Below are 23,031 nucleotides of genomic sequence, written 5' to 3'. Positions count from 1 at the left end.
TCTCTCCTTCCTCTCCATCTCATCTCTCTCTCTCTCTCTCTCTCTCTCTCTCTCACTCACACACACACACACACACACACACGCACACACACACACACACACACACACACAATTTTGCCGACAGAAAAAAACCCTGCCACTCCCCTTTATGTGTGCCTGGTCTTCTCGGGTAGCGCCTGGGAGCCCAACAGGGTAAAGCTTCAGCGAGGGACATTTTTTTTTTTTTACAGTAAACATGATCCATTTACCATCCAGTGATCTGAATTGGGCTGCGTGATCTCACAGCGTGATCGGCCGATACCTGCACGGTGGATCCTCCGCCGACGGCTCGCAGCGGCATCCTCACCGCCCTCACCGACCTCACTTTCGCCCTTAGAATAACGCCGCCAGCCGCGATGAGACGGATAACGGGAAAGGCGAAGGATGAAACTTTGATCGAGCTGCAGAGCGCGACCGATTCTCAGACTGGAGGTAATGAAAGGAAGGCGCACTCGGCGTCTGGGGGTTCTGGGGAGGTTTCTGTCTTGTGACAAATTGTCTTTACTTCTGATGGGAAAGAAGGGCGCTATAGAGCATGGTGCGCACAGATAATCCAATTAAAACACTAAGATTATATCCTCGTGTCAGAATTAGAGCCAGCAGAAAAGCGTTATAGAAAACTTTGAACATGAAAGCATCAACATTTTGCGTTTTATAGTCGTTTTAGTGAATAATGCAGTTTACAATCTGAGTTACATATAATTTAATGTGTATATTTTGCCTGCAGCTCAATGAAATAACTTTTTAAGGTATGTCATCTTTTAAAGTACCATACTCGGTTCAGTTTGGCTGCTGGACTCAGGACTGAGACTGCGCACAATAAGCTGCGTCATACGTTCGCATAAAGAGGGAGGTCTCGGAAAGGATAGGAATTAATTAGAGTCCTCTCAGTCAGAGGTCAGGGTTGTCAAATCTAAGCGAATGCTGTTGCAGGAGGATGAACCCACAATTAAAAAAAAAAAAAAAATTCTGCACATAGAGTGGTTTGTTCTAGCTGATGTGTGTGTGTTTCATTAAACAGCATGTTAGCAGTGATCCCATGACAAGCCAGGAGGCAAAAAGAGCCAAACAGACATGCTGGCTGCTCGTGGGTGAATTTAGAAGGGATGCACTGATCTGACTTTTTCAGTCCACATACTGGTACCGGTACCTGGGTTCTGGGTGTCAGCATCTGATACCAGTGTTTAATCAATAAGCTTTGTGGAAGAGACTGCGATCAATCTTTCATATAACTTCAGGCTAGACTTAAACATTGCTTTACTACAGACAAATGAATAAACAGGTATAAATGTGCTGAATTGTTATTTATTAAATTAATGGTATTTGATACCAGTTTAGCCCATTGTCACAATACCTAACCCAGCTATCTGAGTCGGTATTGCTCTGATGTTAGTAGCGTGAATCTCCAGTATCTAGTCATGCTTTGCATTGCAGGAATGGCCATTTAAACTTGTGAGAGTGGGAGCAGTGAGGTCACACTGGCTGGTATTTCCCAAACTGATGGAGATTTGTAGGCTAACACCTGTCAGACGTCATCACTGTGAAATCTCAGAAGAAACTGTTGCAGAATATCCCAGCCAAAGAAGCATCTTCATCTCTGTGTTTTCTCTATTTAAATTAAGGTAACGTTAATAAAAGCACCCAACGATCAGAAGCGAAGCATGTGAGTAAGCAAATCCATTTTTTACTCCTGTCAGACTCTGACAAGATTTAGCATGTGTGTCCACATCTAATGGGATTACCTCCTCCGAGGCTTCACTGGCTCTTTGCTCAACAGCAAACCACTCTCAGTTTGTGGTTTCAAACAGCGAACTCACCAGAATCCATCTGGAGGTGAACAGTCTGGACAGCGGTTGTAGATATGTTTTCAGACACCAGTGTGATGGGATTTAATTGGTCTGCCATTATTTGCTGTTTGCACGTACATAAATATCAGAGGAAACCAGAAAATGAGTGAAATGAATAGCTTTCACTTCCATGGAGCTCCATATGTCATAATAGTGGAGGGCTGAGGGCTTTTAAGTCCTGATTTATGTCTCACATAGCTCCCACTGCATAGACGACATTGCTGTAGTGGCCTTCTTACGCAATAGAGCTGCCAAACAGAGGAAAAATGCATAGAATTACTGCTTACATTTAATCCATATGCTACAAGACAGTTCAGTCTGTATTAGGGAACAGTTTTCTCTCATAGCCAGATCAGGCATATAAATAGTTTTATTCTCCCTAATATTTGAAATGTCAGACATCTGCAGCTAAATGGAAAGTGTGGACAAATGGAAAAGTCCACTTCTTGTGGTGAAAGACTGATTGCTCTGCCTTGATGTGAGACTCACTTCAACGTTCTTATTAACAATGCATGAATTCAAAAAACTTGTTTTTTTACCCCCATTTACAAGGAGGCAGATTAGTGTGATGCACAGTAATGAAGTGATGGCTCTGTGCTAACGCGCTGATTCTCTGTACTTGCAGCTGTATCCCTGTTTACCTAATCCCTTCCCTGCTTAAAATTCCTCATGTGAGCTTGTCCTTTCCTCTCATTGTCATTTTAAACTCCGTACTCAAATGTGCGGTTGGTAAACTCATTAACTCTAAATTGTTTTTAAAACTTCAGTAGCTGAAATAAAGAAGTCTGAAGCCTGTAGTCTGAAGTCCAGTAATTGTGCCGTGTCAAGTCAGTCTGGAGACACCAAGGTTTCCAGCAGAAACCTGCAGGTTGGGTATCCATAACATGACAAGCAAAGCGCACGTAAAGGATACTCTAAGATACAGGAAGTGCGTGGTGCTTACTATCTTCTGACCCCTGCTTGTTCCCTGCATTGGAAAAGTCTGGCCCTCATGTGATAAGAGCGGCGGTTCACTTGAATAACGATGACTCAGAAAATGAGAGACTGAAGTTTACATTTAGTCCTGAAATTGAACATCTGGATGTTCAAATATAGAAGAGGTGCAGACGCCCATTTTAAGGGTCAATGTGATGTAATATTTCAAGTTCATCTGAAATGTAGAAGTGGTTTATATATTAAGATGTGGCTACCGCACTGTTATGAATGTGATCTGAAGATTCTTTCATCTCTGCTATTGGGAAGTAATTGAAGTAATGTCAAGCTAACTTTTTTTAGCAACAGTTTTGAGTGATTACTGTTTAAAAAGTTGCATAAATGACTTAACCTCTACAAAACATTCCTCTCTCGTATTGATGACCTCATTTTGGTTTGCAAACAGCCACCAATCAAATATTTTTAGACATCTCTAGAGAGCTTGCTATACTGCATGTGATGAAAGATGTGAAATCGCTTAAAGAAAATAGTCAGATGCTACCTTTCTTTGCCTTTCTAGAAACGACAATGAGTGTCTCGGTATTTCAACAGCTTTTCTGTTATTAGAAACTCTCATTACACTACATCTGTCTACCTAACAGCTGGATGAAATCACCCAGTAGCACTGATAACACTGCATCACTGACAGGTCAATCAGGTATAGAACATAAAGGTAATTTAGTCCCCAGCTTCCACAGAGTGTGCTGCATGAACATAATTAAACCTCAATAAGCCCTTTTCCATATGTAAATTCCACACTCTTTACTGGTTGAATCAGGGAGTTGTCAATAAAGACACGTGCCTGTTTATCTTCAGAGAGCTGTAGGTTAATAGACCTGACGTTCTGCAGAGGCTTTGTTCGGGCTCTTATCAGGGCAGACCTTCAGCCACATGCGACAGAGGAAACAGAAAGAAGAGGAAGGCCTCTGTCCTCACCTTTCTATATATGTGTTTGGAGTGGATTGCCTTGATCACAGCTGCCCAAACAGCTGATTTACAGACAGTCACGACTGACGTCCGACCACTGGATGAACACCAGATGCACTCTTCCATTACAGGTGGAAAATTAATTGGCAGCTATTTTGACAATCTGTTAATCATTTCAGTCATTTTGCAAGCAAAAGTCAAACATCTGCTGGTTCCAGTTTCTTAAATGTGAGGATTTCCTGCTTTTCTTTGTAATTTTATAAGTATGTGAAGAGTCTTTGGATTGTGGATGGGTGATTTGACAAAAGTTTGGGCTCTGGGAAAGTGTGCTCTGGTGTGTGTCATTTTTTTTTCAACATTTCATAGACTAAAAGATTAATCGTGAAAATCAGCAGATGAATCGATAACTGAAATAATGGTTACTAGCAGCCCTATCTGACATGATATACAATCAGATGGATGATTATCTAAAGTAAGAACACCTAAACCCTGCTTTTTAATTCCGCTCAAAGCTTTTCAGCAGCAGGTTGCCAAGGTTTTTGGTACTGGTCAGGGACAGCCGTGTAATGATTCTTAACAAATAACTCCCCTTTTAAGTGCTCTCACTACTGATTGCTCAAATTTTAAGGGATTTTCTTCCATTTAAGGTGATCTGACTCTGCTATCTGCAGCCTGGCCGATGAAGTCATCTTCCAGTCAGAGGTGAAGCAGAGCCAAAGAGTTACTATGGAAACAGGCCTTGTAATTATATTACCCCCTTTGATGGAGGCCTGATATGGAATAAGACATAAAAAGCTAGACTGCAGTAGACTACAACAGTGGAGTTGTTTGTTCTTGTTTCTCTGTGTTGCCAAGTCAAGTTTCAGCGTTTATTTTTCAGATTATGATAAAATGTTTTGGGGTTTTTTGAGTCTAAATTTAGACTCCCATATGCCTCCTCTCTGCGTTGGCCTATTTCTCTGACCTTTGGGTGCATTGACATGAAACACTAAGACGAGGGAAACAAACACTCTACGTCATTAATTTATGTTTTATGCATGTGAGTTGTTTATAGAACAGGAGGAACTGTAGGAACCATATTTGTCGTATAGTGCAGTATCTCTTTATAAAAGCTGCCTGATCTGACTAAAAGGCACCTGAAAATACAGGAACAAGCTTTTACCCTGTTGCCATCTCACGTCAATCATGTCAAAAGCAAACAACCAGGCCAAAGGTTACAGGTCACACAAGCAAGAAAGCGACTTTCAGTGTCCTAATCTGTGTTGACAAGTGCTCTTTACTGACACGCCTCCTGCAACAGTCTGTGAAAGATATCAAGCACGGTTATTCTCACTGTGTTATGTTTTGTCTTGTGGAGATAATATGAGTCCCTTCTACCCTGCACATGACCTTTGTGGTATTTTCGATCTGTTCAAGCTTTCCGGACAGTGTCAGGAAACCTCCCCTTTGGGAACAATAATATCCTGGTGATAAGAAATCAAGTGTGTATTACTCAAGACAATACGAGCATGATGTAAACACAAAAACACACTGCTTACTAAACATTCATTGTTTAGATTGATTGATAGGCTCTATATGTGTTGTTAGTTGGTATTTTCTGCTTTTATTTTACAGTAAAATTTTGACTAATTAATCTCACCTTAAGGTCAATTTAGACGCTGTTCTGACAGTCATGTCACATGATCCTCATCAGCAGGTGGAAGTCTGATCTAACTTCCAAGAAGTCCTGAAAGCAGTCAGAAATTTTCTGCTGAGTATCATGTGATGTGACTGAAAGCTCCAGAACGGCTGCTAAATCAGCCTCAAGGTAAGACTGATGATCCTGATCCTGAACTTTTTTTTGCTTTTAACTTAATGTGCGCGTAATGCCTCATGCGTTCACTCTCGGACTTTAATCACAAAATTCACATTTGACTGTTGCAATTTATGAATTTTTCCTTTCGCAGATAGTTCGCTGGCTCGACAGGAAATGTAGGTAGAGAGATAGAGAGGGTGTCTTGTCGTAGAAGACCTAGGCCCGGATCGAGCTCAGGATGTTGTGGTTTCAGTGTATCATGGTATGCGCCCTGGTTTCACTCAAGTCTTTTGGCATCAAATGTATTATTTCGGTCTTGTGCTATTACATTTCATATGTGAGTACCTGACACACTTACACTTGCCTGCCTAATGCACCCTAACAATCAAGACAGATCAATATTTCATATAAATGTCCACACAACTCCTGCCCAAAGCTAAACTGTAGGACAATCTGTGACATGTTTGTCTCACTTCCCTTAAGAAAAGGTTTACGCTGTCATAATCCGGAGCTGTGGTTAGTTAGTGTGCATTTGCTGAAGCTTCAATGCAATCGTCTGACGAGTTTTAAATCAAGTCCAAAAAGTGCTGTAGGTGTATATGTTTAAGAGGAGTAAGCAGGGCAGTGTAGCAGAGTGGTGGAGCTACACAAGAGCTGTTATTGGTGCTTTTTTCAGACAGTACACACCCACACAGCCTGCTTTGAGTCATAGTGAAAAACAATTTGGTTTGTTATTGAATGAGATGCTCACTGTTCATTGCATCATTTTCAGGTTATCGTTGCTGCGTGTTTAGATGCTGTGCTGATAATTTTAAGTGATAAATGAAGAAAAGAAAACATGAGAAAAGATTCTCTAGTTCATCTAAGTTGGCCCTGTTTTACAAGCTTCTTTCTTCCTATCTTTCCGGTGTGTTTGGCAGTCAATCAGAGTGTCTCAGCACTTTGCAAGGATGCATATTCACCTCTCCTGACCTACAGTTTGAGACTAACCTGTGTCTGTCTGTCTGTCCTTTTAAAGATGGTCCTGCAGTGTTGACCGCATTCAGGATTAACCTGCACTCAGGTACGGGCAGATCAGAGGCTTTATGTGACGCCTGTCTGTCCGTCCTCCCATCATCATCCTCTGCTCTTTCTCTTTTCATCTGCTTACTCTCTCTTCACGCTGACCTCCCCTCAATAAAGGAGCATATTTCTGTTTCTGTTAATTCTCCACTGCTTTCCGGTTAAACTGCTGATCAGACCCAGATGCCTGTCTGTCTGTCTGTCTGCTCTTTCAGATCCCATTTCATCTGCAGAGCCTGGCTCCTGGTATTAAAATGTGCTGTGTCCTGTTTTCACGGCTGGAGTGTCAAATCTGCACTGATGCATGCGCTCATATACTGTAAGAGGCATGTGGACGTGCTTGTGTGTCAGTCAGGGCTCGATGAATTGACAATGTACACCGTCAAGAGATATACATCTCAGAGAATTTGCTATGCTGTTTATACTGTGAAAGCTCTTTGTTAAATACCTCTGCTTGTATTATGTCATTGTGAGCAATGTTGCAAATCAATGAGCAGGACAGTTATATGTCAAGATTTTAATACCTATATGTCTATTTAATTTTGTGGATTTGCAAAAAAACAATCAATTCTGTCTGGTTATTTTAACCAGAAACAGCTACTCTATTGACTTCACAGATAAAGCACTAGTTTACATTATAGTATTTCATCTGGAGTAATTTTAGCTATGTTGCCCACTGCTTCATACATGTGCACAGCTGGTATACAGTAGTGGAAGACGAGTGGAAAGGTGACAGAATGGCCCCTGGCAGAGTGCTGTGTCAGCCCACATGGTTTGATATTTGTTGCTGATGCATTCAGGTGTAGTTTAATCTATGCCTGCGTTATATTTTTATACATTGTGCAGTTTTGATTTTCAAAATAAATAGCAGCATATCTGTCAAATAATGTAGTAAAAAGTACAATATTCCTTATATTATAATATAATATATCCTCTGAAATGTAGTGGTGTGGAAATTTAATGGAAGACTTGAGTAAATGTACTTAGCCGGTGTACAAGTGCTTTTAGTCTAGAAAGTGTAAGTGCAGAAAATAGATGGCAAGTTTATGGCAACTTCTTGATATGTGTACTACGCTTGTGTGTATGGGTAAGTGGGTTTGTGGGTGGCTGAGATGCCCCCTCACATCCTCTTGTCGGACAAATTCTAGACCCTGGATGTCGGATCAGAAGATGCAGGTTCCCTTTCGTAACATTTGTTTTGATGACTCACTTCGGGATCCACTGTGGAGGGCAGCTCCCCTGCCACTTACTCATACTGCTATGTGAAATGAACCTGTGGAGAACTAACTTTGTGCCTCATCTGGGGGCTACACATGTTCAAGTGCAAAAACCATAGGCGTATGTTCTGCCCAGAGGCGGATCAGGCTTCATCAGGTTGCTTGCTTTGGCAAGGTTCGGCCGGTCAGGAGTGGATTTGTTTGCGTTGAGAGAGAATGAACAACCTCTGCTGTTTTTTTTTTCTGTGCATGATCAGCACATTGGTATGAGTGGCCTCCTGTTCTGATGTAATGCAGGCCCGTGTTGTGGATTACCTCTTCTGATTGAACACTTTAATTAGTCAGAGCGGGGGAGATATGTCTGACCCTAAATCTGATCACTTATCGCTGGCTGTCAGTGCCCAGGCTGGTGGAGGTTGAAGCAGCAGTTGCACACTATGGGAATATTGCATGGTGTCCTCCAACTCGTTCCTAATTTTAAGAGAAGAACTAAGCAGAAGTGGGGTAAGGCACAAGAAATGCTTTTCCACTGCTTTTCCAGAAGGTGTACTTGGCTACTAGTTGTTTTTAAAGGGAAGATTGTGTCTTATCTGGTGTAGAGAAGATGATGCTTATTTTATGACAGAGGCATGGATACTATTTCCTGTTTCCAAGTCTATTTCTACGTCCTTGGATGTGCCAGTTGTTCTGAAAGTTCCCACAAGCCAATCTGTTAAACCAACTGAACAAATACACATGAAGTTGTTTAATGCAGCCTTGTCACTGGCACTGACAAGTTGCAAAATGTAATATTTACTGTCTGTGCACTTTGCGTAAGTTCAGTGTGCCTCAGAGAATTTGGCCTCGTAACCTATAACCCTGATTTTGTCTTTAAAGGGGAAGTCCTTGGAACTTATGCATGACGATACTATGACTTTTCAGCGAGAGCAGCACTCAATAATTCCACAATGACACTGGGTCATTTATATATGTGTAAATCTTGTAGCCAACTCCCACTAGTCTGCTCTACAGGACAGCAGTGGTTGGATATGCATGTGTTTTGCACATATCTCTGGATAAAATTAGAGCATTTAGGAAAAGAGACCAGTTGATTGTGTCCTTGGCTAAACCGCACAGCCTCTTCTTGCTGCCTTGTGGATTGTTTACCCTCCAGTTCAAAAGTGTGTTTATTCAGGTGTTTTGTGCCACTAAGTTGTCTGTCACATTCACACGATTTACGAGTAGGAATCCCTATAAAAAGATGTGAAACATCTCTATATCCCACAGCAGGCATCAGATCAAAAGCAAAGAGAAAGAGGCACATCGAGCTTATGGATTTCTTCTGACCATCTGGGACACGCTGGCTGTTAAAGTGTCACTTTGAATCAGAGCCCACAAGAGGTTGTTGGCATATTTCTTAAGTAAGTTGGCATTCTGCTGGTGGGTATGTTCAAAGGAGAATATCTCAGCTCCTGTAAATAGACAGCAGCTGAAGTGTAATTGCCTTGCTCAGGTGGGAAGTATGTTAGAAGACATAGTGCATGAACTTTTACTTTAAATGAGTTTTAATTTAGTTAATTGCCACCCTCAAAAATCCTTTCGCATGAATGAATAACTGTGTGATGTGCAGTAGTTATTTTTTAGTGAATGAACATTTGTGCGTGTGTGTGCCGTCCACTGTCTGAGCTGTAGTCTACCTTCCTACCACAGCGTGTATGAACCCTTTCTCCATTTATTTGTCTCTCTGTGGAAGTAGTTAAAACACGCTGCTGGCCCTTTGCTTCTGTTTGCTTAAGCCAGGCTCTGATAACTGGCTGCTCACGGTTGGAATCAGACCAAAAAAGTGAGACAAAAAAAGGAAAGAGGAAAAGGCTGCTGAGAATAATGAAAACTCTAGCTGTGCAGTCATCAGCTCTTCCCACGAGCTCAGTGGAAAGAGTCACGGTGTCATTTGAACTTTGTCCTCAGGGACTCCTATGGTTTAACTGATATGGCATATTTTCATTCCCTCCGAGTGAGTCTCCAGGCCTCCACATGGAGACACAGCAGTCCCGCTCTGATTGGCCCACGCTGCTGCCTGTCAGATCACTGTGTCTAATCAGAGGCGGCTGGCTGCCCATGTGGCTGGGTTGAAGCTGAAGGAGGCTGGAAATCTTTGTGTCCTTTGTGCGCTGGCTGCGTTTCATTTCAGGGGGTAAGGCTTCTGGTGCAGCCGTAACCCAGGGGCCCCTCCCCCCTCACTGATGTCTTCATGCAGTGTCCCCCACAGGAAGTGCCGCTTTCCCACCATTCAGGGAGGATAGGAGAGCAGGCGGCGAGCAGAGCAGTGCTACATGAGCACATTCCCTCTGCCAGAGCCTGCCACGCAGGGAGAGGGAGGCTCTGCTGGAATGCTGTGTGTCATTGTGTGAGAGATGAAGAAGAGTGTGTGTGTGTGTGTGTGTGTGTGTGTGTGTGTGTGTGTGTGTGTTTTAGAGCTGCCTTTGTGTTTCTCACCTCGCTCTCTCAGCTCCTATAAATGCTTACCAATATGGCAAGACTTTGTGGCTGCTGATGCTGCCAAGAGGCTGTGGGATTTTCAGTGGGCCCTTGTCAGGCTGAGTGTGTCTGAGATGCATACGCGCCATAACAATTATTGGCCAGCTGATTGCTCTTAAAGGGATAGTTTGGTTTTGTATAAACCGTATTATTATCCCGCATAGCTCGCATCCTGCGTGGATATAAACAGGTCTTAACTGAGATTAGCCAAATTACTGGATGTCAGTGGGATGAGGAGAGAAGAACACCTGCTGCATTGCTCAAAGGGTTTGATACTGTACTGACTACTTGTTAGGCTAGCATGAACGCCTGTCTTAAGATACTTAAACAAGCACATGTGAAAAACTTAGAATGACATTGTTTTCCCTCATTGGTAGTGGGTGCATTTAAAGAAGAAGGTGGAACAGGAAGAACATTTCTCGCTCCACCTTTATGTTGCTGGACCATTTTAAATTACACTGCTGGATCATTAGTCACAATCGCTCATTATAGCTATCGCTATAATCATAGCTACATTATAATCTGTTGCTGTGCACACACATTGTATAATGACAAACTAACATACAGTATCAGTCATAGTTGCACAAGTTGTTTGTTGATGGAACAATTACATACTGAAGACAAAGTGTTGCCTATTTACTCTTCTACACAAATATCAGCTTCGACAACACACTGAATACTCTGCTGCTTCCTGCTTCTGTGCACATGATTGTTGTATTTTCTATTTATCTTGAACTAATTAAGACGTCATTTTACTTCTATTTTTTATTTCTTTTGCAGATGAAAACAGTGGAAATGGCGTTCCGTTATCTGAGAGGACAACACTTCCTGGACATGCTGAAGTAAGTCTCGTGTATCTGTGGGTGTTTCAACATACTCACGAATTGATAAGGAAGAATTTTGACATTCTGGGAAATAACATCATTTGCCATCTTGTCAAGAGTTACATGAGAAGGTCGATAACACTCAATTCACATGAAGCTATAGCTAGCAGAAGCTCAACTTAGCTTAGCATAAAGACTGGAAACAGGGGAAAACAGCTAGCCGGTTGGTTTGAAAAACAATATATCAAAATTTGGTTTTTCTTTTATGAGGTTTAACATCCAGACATGGCTGTGTGCAGTGACTTCTTGTTTCTCCTCTTGTTGCCTGGCAACTTCACATCGACGATGAGAGCTAATGTTTTCAGTCTTTGTGCTAAGCTAAGATAATTGGTTGCTGGTTGACAGAAGAGTCATGCTGAACTCTCTAAAACAAAGTGAATAAGCACATTTCCTAAAATGTTGTACTGTCCCTTTAATTGTCACCTTTTAAACTCATATTTTTTGTTTCAATTTGATGTATTCCAACCCAAAATCAGCTGTCATATATAAAATGTGCAGCAGTCAATAATGGAGGTGGCATTCTTTATATTTCCAAAGCCTGTTTTGGGTTCTTCATGGCCACAAGATTATTCAATCAGTGTTTATGTTTGTGTAGTTTTGCAGGCTTAGACCTTTTGTTTACTCACAGCCTTCATCGCTGAGTCACAAGACCTCTGCGTCTCCAAAAGCTCGCCTCAGCTCTCTGACAGCGAGACAGAAATAAAGCCTGTCAGTGATACAGCGAGGCCGGGAGCAGATGGTTCATTCATAACAATGATCATATTATGTTTCTGTGATGTACGACTCCAGGATTCAGCATGACAGTGGAACACTTTCTGATCAGTGCTGATCTACCGGTCATATTTCAATCTTCTCATTAGGTCCGAACATGATTAAATAACATTATAATGAGCGGTCACCACGCCCCTGTCAGCACAGGAAGGTCTGTCAGTGGATGTTAGGGTCTGATAAACAAGCTGGGTGGGGTTCGGTGAACTACTGAAGATACTGGGTACTCCAGGCAGTGGTTAACCCTTTATAGTTTAGCTCTTTAAGTCTGTTTTCTCTTTAACTGAACAAGAATGACCTTGTAAAAATATAGCAGAGTGATATCACCACTTAAAAATAAAAGTGGAAAACTGGCGGTTTTTCCACCAGTTGTTCTCTGCCGTCTGATGTGTGTTTTTCTGGGCTGGCATCACACTGGCATCATGAATCCACCTGGAAAACTGAAAGTTGATGTCATGTTAACATGAAGTATGTATTGATAAGAATAATTAAATTAAACTATAGTACATTTTAAAGGATACGTGAGCTTTTGTATTTTGGGTAGAGTTCTGCATTGTACGTGCATTTCCATCTCTTTTAAAGATTTTTTTGGGGGCAGTTTTTCATCGTTATTGGACTGATTGAGGTGAAGGGCCAGACAGGAAAGAGAGGAGCATGACAGGTAACAAAGGTTGACGGTGACGGTGCAGTTTTATGACATGTGCTGTAACTATTTGGCTACCAAGGTGCTCCATTTCTATCTTTAAAATAAGTCTGTTTATGTTCAGATTAGAAGTTTTGAGATTCTGCATGTATTCCTGCACTGGAGATCATTTGATGTAACTTCCTTAAGTGTTAGTCGCATCACACATTTCCACCTTAATGGAAAAACGACTACGTTGATCTAGAACATGTAGAGTACGTTTCTCCCCCACCATCAGCTATTTTTAGGTAATGAAAGGCTGTGATTGTACAGTGTCCAGAACTTCCTGTTTTATGTGGTTTTTCTGCATTCATCATGGCCTCCCTCTAAACTTTTCTCCAAAGGAAACAACATTCTATTGAAATACTTTCCAGTACTCTAAACACTGACATGTGAACATGTAATTCCTGGAAACAGTAGCACAGAGTTACCTAAATTACATGTATTACTCTGGGACAGAACGCACTTTTCTATATATATAATACTGTATATTTATCAGTGTTACAGTCCGAGACTTTCATGTCTGCCCTCAAGATTCTGACAGTTTCAGTTCTTGCTTTGTCTTTGCGTGTCAGCTGTTCAGATATCACACGTCTGTTTGCTTTTCCCTCCCGCTCTGTGAGAAAGCTAAACATTTCGTTTTGTGCTTGCTGTTTCTCCTCCAGACAGACAAGCTACAACCGAATAAAGACACCGTGTTCTTCAGGGACGGAGTTCGAAGAATAGACTTTGTGTTGTCTTATGTAGACGACAAAGATGGAGAAAGGAAACAAGTAAGTGTGACAGACAGAGAGAGAAGTGGCCATTAGATGACCACTCAGCATTTCACAGTGCGGCCACTGACTAACTGTGACACTGTTGTCATTGTTACACAATTTATATCCAGAACAGGAAAACGTTGTACTACAAAGAGGAAGTGGGATTCAGATGACATGCTTTCCACAGATTTTGCGATCTGAAGCAATTATTGAAATGAACAGATTTGCAATTATTTGGCTGTGTGTCACTTTGAAGGAACTTATGGACTATGTCACATGACAGAAAATACATATATGTGTTGTTAGTCACATGTCTGTAGGATTGACAGTGACCAGAGGAAGAAGGATTCATAGATTCAAAAACCTTAGTCTGTTTGTGTTCTCTAGCTTTGCTGCTGTTTTTCTTCCCACAGCTATCACATTCTGCTGTAATGCCCAAATTTCCCCGGCTGGGGATAAATAAAGTTTTATCTTTATCTAAAGTTTTATCACATCTGTCTCGACTCCCACTATCACTGGGCGGTCTGACGAGTTTCAGCTATGATGCTGTGAACATAATTTCATCCAGTTGTATTTGAAAGTGGCTATGATCTAAATTCTTATAATACCAACATATAAAAAAGCAATATGAAAATAGTGTGACAGTGTAAAAGGGGTCACTTGTAATGATGAATGATGAAGCAGCTAAAAGATATTTCCTGCAGGAGTTGGTTGAGACCAAAACCAGAGCTAAAAGAGAGTGAATGTTGGCCTAACCAGAAACAAGACTCCAAATGAATGATAATGTTGCTCTTTAAGTGCTGGATGTGTAAATTAACATTTTGGTAAATATAAGCATCAGATCTGACTTGGTATCCAATATTAAAGGACTTGGATCAGGGCTTAAAAAAAAAATCATTTGGACATCACAAATGTATGTATGTATGTATTCTCTTTTACTCCTGTTGACGTCTTCCATGGGTAGTTATTTTTCTTAACCTTTATTTATAGGGTGCTTAGCTCTCTGCATAGCTGTGCACCAACATGCATCGTGAAGGCAGAGGACTGCTCAAATTCCTCTATTTCTCAGCATGTTATAGCTATCATCATCATCAATCAGCTTTCTGAGAAATATTACTAATACTAAAACTGATTACATTAAGCAAAGACATTTGAACCTCTAATTTAGCCTTTTTTGTACAGCAGTTTCAGTTTGCCAGTTATTACTTTGTTTATTTGTTAAGTGCTGATTGAATTTATATTTAAATGTTATTATGTAATATTCAAAGCACTTCATATATGAAAGGTTGGTGTAGCTGCTTTTTGTTTTTTCCGGGGTCATCCTTCTACCACTGTACAAATTTTGGAAAATTTGGCAGGGTTATGTTTAAAATATAAATGTGCTTCCCAGTCCCTCCACCATGTTTAACTATGTCAGTAATAGAGGGTCTGGCTCCCCCTGTGCCTGTTGCTAGGGGCATTAACTGCCCTCAAATCCATTTGGAAGTTATAACAGTTCATTTATTATTATTTTTTTTAATCATAGCTTTGTGGGAGAAGCCACACCCATTATCACACTCACTTCATGCCTCCTGTTTGACCAGGCGCCATTTGTAGGACTCTGATTTTAACCTGACAAAGAGTCAGAGAAAACGAACAACAAATACCTTAAACAAGACAAGACGCTCTTTGTCAAATGTCACACAGATTAGTAAAAGAGAGAACCTGCTAGGACTGCATGAGGCTCTCATGCTTGTGGTTTGTGTGTTTATCCACAGGAAAGGAGGAGGGAGTTCGAGGCCAACCTTGAGAAAGCAGGACTGGAGCTGGAGACTGATGACAAATCGGTAAGAAATTCAAGCACAGAGCAGCTCCGCCACCTAGTGGAGAGTTTGCGGAGGCACATCTTCTACAGAAAAACCTCTTAAAGGGATGACGCAACCTGAAGCCCTACTCCCGGGGGACTATAATATTACAGAGAAACCTCATGTCATTTAGAAACGACCCCCCCACATCTGTGTTTCGTGTGTTGCATTCACACAAGATAAACACAGTCTGTATTTCACTCAAATTTACTGTCATTATCTCCAGATATGATGTCAAATCTCTGCGTAACATCAACAGTTCTTCAGCTGCCACTTCATTCAGATCATTATGAGCAGTGGTCAGATTTGATACTTGTTCATTTCTCTGACAACAGAACACAGATGCAAAGCAATACAACTCCAAATGACTAGGACTAGTATCATCACATGACCTCTGTGTTTGGTGTAGGAAGTAGTTTGTAGTGGTAATACCAGACACATTTCACTGCCATCCATCGATCAAGTATTTTAAAGAAGTTGTGTTAAAATTCTTCCCAAACCGTTACAATGGGGCTTACAGTTTCTGTCCTCGCCTCCATTTTGACTTGTATCAGGACTCCAAAGACCAAAAGACGTATTTCTTGAAGATCCACGCCCCATGGGATGTGCTGGCCACCTACGCTGACGTCTTAAAGATCAAAGTCCCCTTCAAGCCGAGCGATATCCCCCACGGTCAGGATGTCCCGCTGGAGTGGCTCTCACATCCTTTCCGCCTGCCAGAGCACATCATGCACCCACAACCCGACTACTTCACCTACCCCTTCGACAAGACCAAGACCGACTTCTTCCTCATCACTGACAAGGATACTTTCTTCCCGCCTTCCACCAGAAACAGAATTGTGAGTATTTTGACTCTAAAATCAGAATTCAGGTGTAAGAATGTAACTTGCGGCTAATATTTTAGTGCATAACAATGATAAGTTAACCCAGGTTAGCTCTCACAGTTCATCTGGACAGGCATATCCTAGAAGACTTTTAAGAGAAGTTTTATGTTTTACTCTGCAGTGTTCCAACATGCTTGCAAAACAATTAAGCCAAATGTAAAATGCATTTAGGTTAAAAAGTTCACGCAAATCCCTTAATCCTTTGTTAAATCCTGTCCTTGCTGTCAGGTCTTCTACATCCTGGCTCGGTGTCCGTACTACAAAGAGGGTCTGAGAGACAGAGACAAGACGGGAATCAAGCGACTGCTCAGCAATGGGACGTACACAGCAGCTTTTCCGCTACACGACGTAAGACGCGTGGAAGAAAGAGCACAAATACACAGCGGTCAAACACATCAGCAGCTCTTAGACGGTGGCACCTCACTTTCCAGCTGCAGCTTTTATCAGTGCTTACATGCATGTTGAGATTCGACATGCAAGATTTATGATGTGATGCAAAAGAGTGTGAGTGACCCGATTCCATATTAAGTGCGTGGCCATACACAACATTAAAATGCTGCTTGTATTCTAAAACATGATTATTAAAGACACTGACAGGAGGAGTTCTGTAGAATGAATATATCTTACTGTTAAAGCTACTGCTACTAATACTACTGTAATCTTTGTATAAAAAAGTGGTTCTGTAGTACTAAAACTGCAACTAATGCTGCAGAACTTGATTGTTTTTCTTTAAAGCACATTTGTAGAATTGGTGCATTTCCCAGTTCCAGAGCAGTAATATTTTAATCAGCATAACATCAACATAAAGGTATTATTTTACATCATATTGGCAGTTTACTAACTAATGACAAGATGTAGGACAGAACTCCATCATTTCTCCTTTTTCGCAAAAAATGTTAGTGTTAAGAAAGGGTTAAAGGGATAGTTCAACATGCTCATTCCCTTTTCTGAGAACTTTTTGTTTCATTTCCAAAGATGTCTGACTGCGTTGCTTCTTCTCCTTTCAGTGTCGATACTGGAAAAGGGCAAGAAACGCCGAATGTGAGAGCGAGCGCTACAACCTGTACAAGCACTGGGCCAGATTTCTCTGCTTTTACAAGGAGCAGCCTCTCAACCTCATCAGGTACACGAGCAACACCTGAAGGCTCTCATTGCTTGTTTCTTTTCCATGCAAGATGTATTTCTAAATGCGCTGTTTGACTGTGTGGTTGTAGGAAGTACTATGGGGAGAAGATTGGGATCTACTTTGCCTGGCTGGGCTTCTACACAGAGATGCTGTTCTTCGCAGCCGTCATGGGCGTTATATGTTTCACCTATGGAGTGCTCAGTTATGATGACAACATATCAAGGTTAGTGCCAGCAGAGGGCATCAGGGAGCTGATATTCATGTGGCCAAAAGTATATGGACATCTGACTATTCCACCCCTATGATAAGAATAATGTTTCTTTACAAAGCACCCTTCATGACACAAAGTGCTTCATAAAACAAAACTAGAAAATTCCCCCTGGGAAATTTTGAAAGGGACACGGGGTGCGTTCGAGCCGACAAAATTATCTACGTTTTAAAGTTTGAATGAAGTCTCTAGGACAAAGTATGGCCGAGCAGCGGACAATTGAAAAAGGCTGAAATTTGAGGAAATTTCCCCATTCATTTCTTATGGGAAATTTATCGCAGTTGTTTGCGTCTTACGTCGGCCTTCGATGGTCATAGCTCGAAAACCGTAAGAGATATCAAAATGTGCCGAGGGTCATTTTGAGCCGACAAAATATCTACGTTTTAAAGTTTGAATGAAGTCTCTAGGAGAAACTATGGCGAAGCAGCGGACAATTGAAAAAGGCTGCAATTTGAGAAAACGGCAGATATCAGAGGTAGTCAGTCCCTGATTAATGAATTGCTCTCAGCTGTGTTTCTGTGGCTTTCTCCTTGTCTGTCTCTGTTGATCACCTCAGCTGTCTGTGTCTGCTTCTCTCCTCTGCTTCATGTCTCTGTTAACATGAATTAATGAACTGAATCAATAAACATGAATGGAGCTAATGCTAACAGAGCTAACAGAGCTAACACTAACTGAGCTAACAGCTAAAGGTGCGAATATAGCTAACGGCGCTAGCGCTAACAGAGCTAACTGTGCTAACAGAGCTAACAGAGCTAACGGCGTTAACAAGGGGGCGGGGGGATGGGGTTTTCATTATGCATTTGTCTGTGTGTGTGTGTTTATGTATCTGTCGTTGTGTGTGACTGCGTATGTGTGTGTCTTCGTCTGTTTGTGTGTGTGTGTCTGCTTGAACTACACAAGCAGCCCAACCAGCTCCTACATGGAGATGTGTCTGGTATATGTGTGTCTGAATGTGTGTGTGTGTGTGTGTTTGTTTGTGTGCGTGTGTAACTTCTGCCCCACCTGCTGATAATTACCTCTCTACCTCTCCCACTTTTTACCTGTTCCTGTTCAGTTTTGACGTGCTTGTTTTTAATCACTTTTTAGCTGTTGGTTAGCCCTGCTTGTGTGTGTGTTTGTGTGACTACTGTCTCAACCTTTTTGGCAAAGCGCTTGGTGAAGCTGAGTTTAACTGTTTGTTGGATGGAGATTGTTTTCAAACAATGCCCTTGTTTTGACTGAGCTCGTTAAGATAATCATTCTCAGGCTTGTTGTCCTGCAGATGTGTGTGCGTGGGTTATTGACCGGTGTGTGTGTAAATGACAGTTGCACCTGTTAAACTCTTCCCTTGAAAAGCGGCTTTTTTCGCTGTCGGTTTCTTCCGAACAACTTGCGATTGTGTCAAAACCGTAGCTGCTATCAAAAAAACCGATTACACTGTGAGATGCGGACAAGTCTGGGCCAGATGTACGTGTGTTTTATGTCCAGATATTCTTTAGAAAAATGACAAAATGGTCGACTTAAAAAGACTCTGCGACTCAGAGAACAGGAGTTTGTATTGTATGCAGTGAGATTTGGGTTCGGCGAACCTCCTGAACTAAGTCCTCTGGTGAGAGAACCGTACCTCGTATCAGAGTGTACTATAGATCATCGGACTCCCGAGAACTTCCTGAGTCCGACCAGCTCCTCGTTTTATTCCTGACACAACAACTTTTCGTTTTATGGCGATGTAAAGACAGGAGGCATTTCTGCTTTGCTCACAAAACAGCTCTGAATTTTAACATGGGACTTAATGGGAGAACAGGAGGGCGCTGGCTGCACAAAACGTCTCACTATTTAAATTCAGTAAGTCTCTCGGCTTTTTCGAGGACATCACACGAAAGAGGACAAGTTTGTCTACAAACTGATCCCAAAATTATGCGTGTAGAGTGTAATTTGTGGCCGTAGCGACGAGAAAAAGAGAAGATTTTCAGATCGTTTTTAGACTCTGTGCCACTCTAGCACGCACTCTAGCACGAACATTCCGCGCAATACACACCCATTATAATCTCAAAATTTCCCGCCAAACGATCACTGTCATTGAACAGTGACTGATCAAAAACTATAGGACCAATCAAAATGTGGATGAACACACCAATAGACCAGACTTGGGTCTACATTTTAAAGTTGAAATGAAGTCTCTCGGTGAATGTATGCCTGAGCTACAGATGTTTGAAAAACTCCAATTTCAATCTTGTTTTTTTCGCCCGTCCCATTCATTTCTTATGGGAAATTTATCGCAGTTTTTCGCGTCTTACGACGCGAAAAACTGCGATAAATTTGAGAAAAGTAATAGCACACCGATCCCGAACAATACGCACGTTTTGATATATAATTTGCGAGGGTTTTCTCAAAGCTGCGGGGCGAGTTTGAGGACGAAAACTTGGAGGAAGATGAAAATAATAACTAGAAAATTCCCCCTGGGAAATTTTGAAAGGGACACGGGGTGCGTTCGAGCCGACAAAATTATCTACGTTTTAAAGTTTGAATGAAGTCTCTAGGACAAAGTATGGCCGAGCAGCGGACAATTGAAAAAGGCTGAAATTTGAGGAAATTTCCCCATTCATTTCTTATGGGAAATTTATCGCAGTTGTTTGCGTCTTACGTCGGCCTTCGATGGTCATAGCTCGAAAACCGTAAGAGATATCAAAATGTGCCGAGGGTCATTTTGAGCCGACAAAATTATCTACGTTTTAAAGTTTGAATGAAGTCTCTAGGAGAAACTATGGCGAAGCAGCGGACAATTGAAAAGGCTGCAAATTGAGAAAACGGCAGATATCAGAGGTAGTCAGTCCCTGATTAATGAATTGCTCTCAGCTGTGTTTCTGTGGCTTTCTCCTTGTCTGTCTCTGTTGATCACCTCAGCTGTCTGTGTCTGCTTCTCTCCTCTGCTTCATGTCTCTGTTAACATGAATTAATGAACTGAATCAATAAACATGAATGGAGCTAATGCTAACGGAGCTAACAGAGCTAACACTAACTGAGCTAACAGCTAAAGGTGCGAATATAGCTAACGGCGCTAGCGCTAACAGAGCTAACTGTGCTAACAGAGCTAACAGAGCTAACGGCGTTAACAAGGGGGCGGGGGGATGGGGTTTTCATTATGCATTTGTCTGTGTGTGTGTGTTTATGTATCTGTCGTTGTGTGTGACTGCGTATGTGTGTGTCTTCGTCTGTTTCTGTGGCTTTCTCCTTGTCTGTCTCTGTTGATCACCTCAGCTGTCTGTGTCTGCTTCTCTCCTCTGCTTCATGTCTCTGTTAACATGAATTAATGAACTGAATCAATAAGCATGAATGGAGTTAATGCTAACAGAGCTAACAGAGCTAACACTAACAGAGCTAACACTAACGGAGCTAACAGCTAACGGTGCGAATAGAGCTAACGGCGCTAACGCTAACAGAGCTAACTGTGCTAACAGAGCTAACAGAGCTAACGGCGTTAACAAGGGGGCGGGGGGATGGGGTTTTCATTATGCATTTGTCTGTGTGTGTGTGTTTATGTATCTGTCATTGTGTGTGACTGCGTATGTGTGTGTCTTCGTCTGTTTGTGTGTGTGTGTCTGCTTGAACTACACAAGCAGCCCAACCAGCTCCAACATGGAGATGTGTATAGTATATATGTGTCTGAATGTGTGTGTGTGCGTGTGTGCCTGTGTAACTTCTGCCCCACCTGCTGATAATTACCTCTGCACCTCTCCCACTGTTTACCTGTTCCTGTTCAGTTTTGACGTGCTGTTTTTAATCACTTTTTAGCTGTTGGTTAGCCCTTTTTGTGTGTGCATTTGTGTGACTACTGTCTCAACCTCTTTGGCAAAGAGCTTTCTGAAGCTGAGTTTAACTGCTTGTTGGACAGAGATTGTTTTCAAACAATGCCCTTGTTTTGACTGAGCTCGTTAAGATAATCATTCTCAGGCTGGTTGTCCTGCAGATGTGTGTGCGTGGGTTATTGACCGGTGTGTGTGTAAATGACAGTTGCACCTGTTAAACTCCTCCCTTGAAAAGCGGCTTTTTCGCTGTCGGTTTCTTCCGAACAACTTGCGATTGTGTCAAAACCGTAGCTGCTATCAAAAAACCGACTACACTGTGAGATGCGGACAAGTCTGGGCCAGATGTACGTGTGTTTTATGTCCAGATATTCTTTAGAAAAATGACAAAATGGTCGACTTAAAAAGACTCTGCGACTCAGAGAACAGGAGTTTGTATTGTATGCAGTGAGATTTGGGTTCGGCGAACCTCCTGAACTAAATCCTCTGGTGAGAGAACCGTACCTCGTATCAGAGTGTACTATAGATCATCGGACTCCCGAGAACTTCCTGAGTCCGAATATCATCTCGTTTTATTCATGAGACAACAACTTTTCGTTTTATGGCGATGTAAAGACAGGAGGCATTTATGCTTTTCTCACAAAACAGCTCTGAATTTTTACATTGGAGTCAATGGGAGAGCTAGAGGGAGGTGGCTACACAAAAAGCCTCACTATTTAAATTCAGTAAGTCTCTCGGCTTTTTCGAGGACATCACATGAAAGAGGACAAGTTTGTCTACAAAAGATCCCAAAATTATGTGTCTCCTATTCACCGTTTGTATTTTACGGCAATTTTAGAAACACATTTCAGGCGATTTTTCACCGGCTGTCTCACTCTAACTTATGACATCACCCACTGTAGAGGGAGAGATTCTGAGCATTTTTGTGAGAAACTTGATGGTCTTCAGATGGTCATAGCTCGAAAACCGTAAGAGATATCAAAAAATGTGCCGGTATTAATTTTGAGCTGACAAATTTATCTACGTTTTAAACTTTGAATGAAGTCTCTAGGACAAAGTATGGCCGAGCTGCGGACAATTGAAAAAGGCTGAAATTTGAGGAAATTTCCCCATTCATTTCTTATGGGAAAGTCTTCGCAGTTGTTCGCGTCTTACGTCGGCCTTCGATGGTCATAGTTCGAAAACCGTAAGAGATATCAAAATGTGCCGAGGGTCATTTGGAGCCGACAAAATTATCTACGTTTTAAAGTTCAAATGAAGTCTCTCGGTGAATGTATGCCTGAGCTACAGACGTTTGAAAAACTCCAATTTCCATCTTTTTTTTTCGCCCGTCCCATTCATTCTTATGGGAAATTTATCGCAGTTTTTCGCGTCTTACGACGCGAAAAACTGCGATAAATTTGAGAAAAGTAATAGCACACCGATCCTGATCAAACCGCACGTTTTGATATATAATTTGCAAGGGTTTTCTCAAAGCTGCGGGGCGAGTTCAGGGACAAAAATTTGGAGGATGATGAAAAATAATAATAACTAGAAAATTCCCCCTGGGAAATTTTGAAAGGGACACGGGGTGCGTTCGAGCCGACAAAATTATCTACGTTTTAAAGTTTGAATGAAGTCTCTAGGAGAAACTATGGCGAAGCAGCGGACAATTGAAAA

General features: G+C 41.7%; 1 protein-coding gene across 2 annotated transcripts in view; it reads left to right on the top strand.

Moving 5' to 3' along the window:
* Nucleotides 1-243: 243 nt before the first annotated feature.
* ano5b (anoctamin 5b) overlaps nucleotides 244-23,031 on the top strand; it is a 31,929-nt gene continuing 9,141 nt past the window's right edge. The window contains exons 1-9 of one of the 2 annotated variants that reach the window (XM_041933421.1): nucleotides 244-471; nucleotides 6,599-6,643; nucleotides 11,157-11,218; nucleotides 13,376-13,483; nucleotides 15,226-15,294; nucleotides 15,867-16,151; nucleotides 16,425-16,544; nucleotides 17,204-17,319; nucleotides 17,411-17,545. In XM_041933421.1, the coding sequence (XP_041789355.1) occupies nucleotides 396-471; nucleotides 6,599-6,643; nucleotides 11,157-11,218; nucleotides 13,376-13,483; nucleotides 15,226-15,294; nucleotides 15,867-16,151; nucleotides 16,425-16,544; nucleotides 17,204-17,319; nucleotides 17,411-17,545 (1,016 nt within the window). In that variant the 5' untranslated portion in view covers nucleotides 244-395. The remainder of the gene's footprint in view (nucleotides 472-6,598; nucleotides 6,644-11,156; nucleotides 11,219-13,375; nucleotides 13,484-15,225; nucleotides 15,295-15,866; nucleotides 16,152-16,424; nucleotides 16,545-17,203; nucleotides 17,320-17,410; nucleotides 17,546-23,031) is intronic. The other variant, XM_041933429.1, reaches the window with a different exon arrangement.

The sequence above is a fragment of the Chelmon rostratus genome, chromosome 1 (genome assembly GCF_017976325.1).
Source record: "Chelmon rostratus isolate fCheRos1 chromosome 1, fCheRos1.pri, whole genome shotgun sequence".
In the NCBI taxonomy this organism is placed as follows: domain Eukaryota; kingdom Metazoa; phylum Chordata; class Actinopteri; order Chaetodontiformes; family Chaetodontidae; genus Chelmon; species Chelmon rostratus.
The sequence above is the reverse complement of the archived record's forward strand: the minus strand, read 5'-3'. Positions and strand labels throughout refer to the sequence as shown.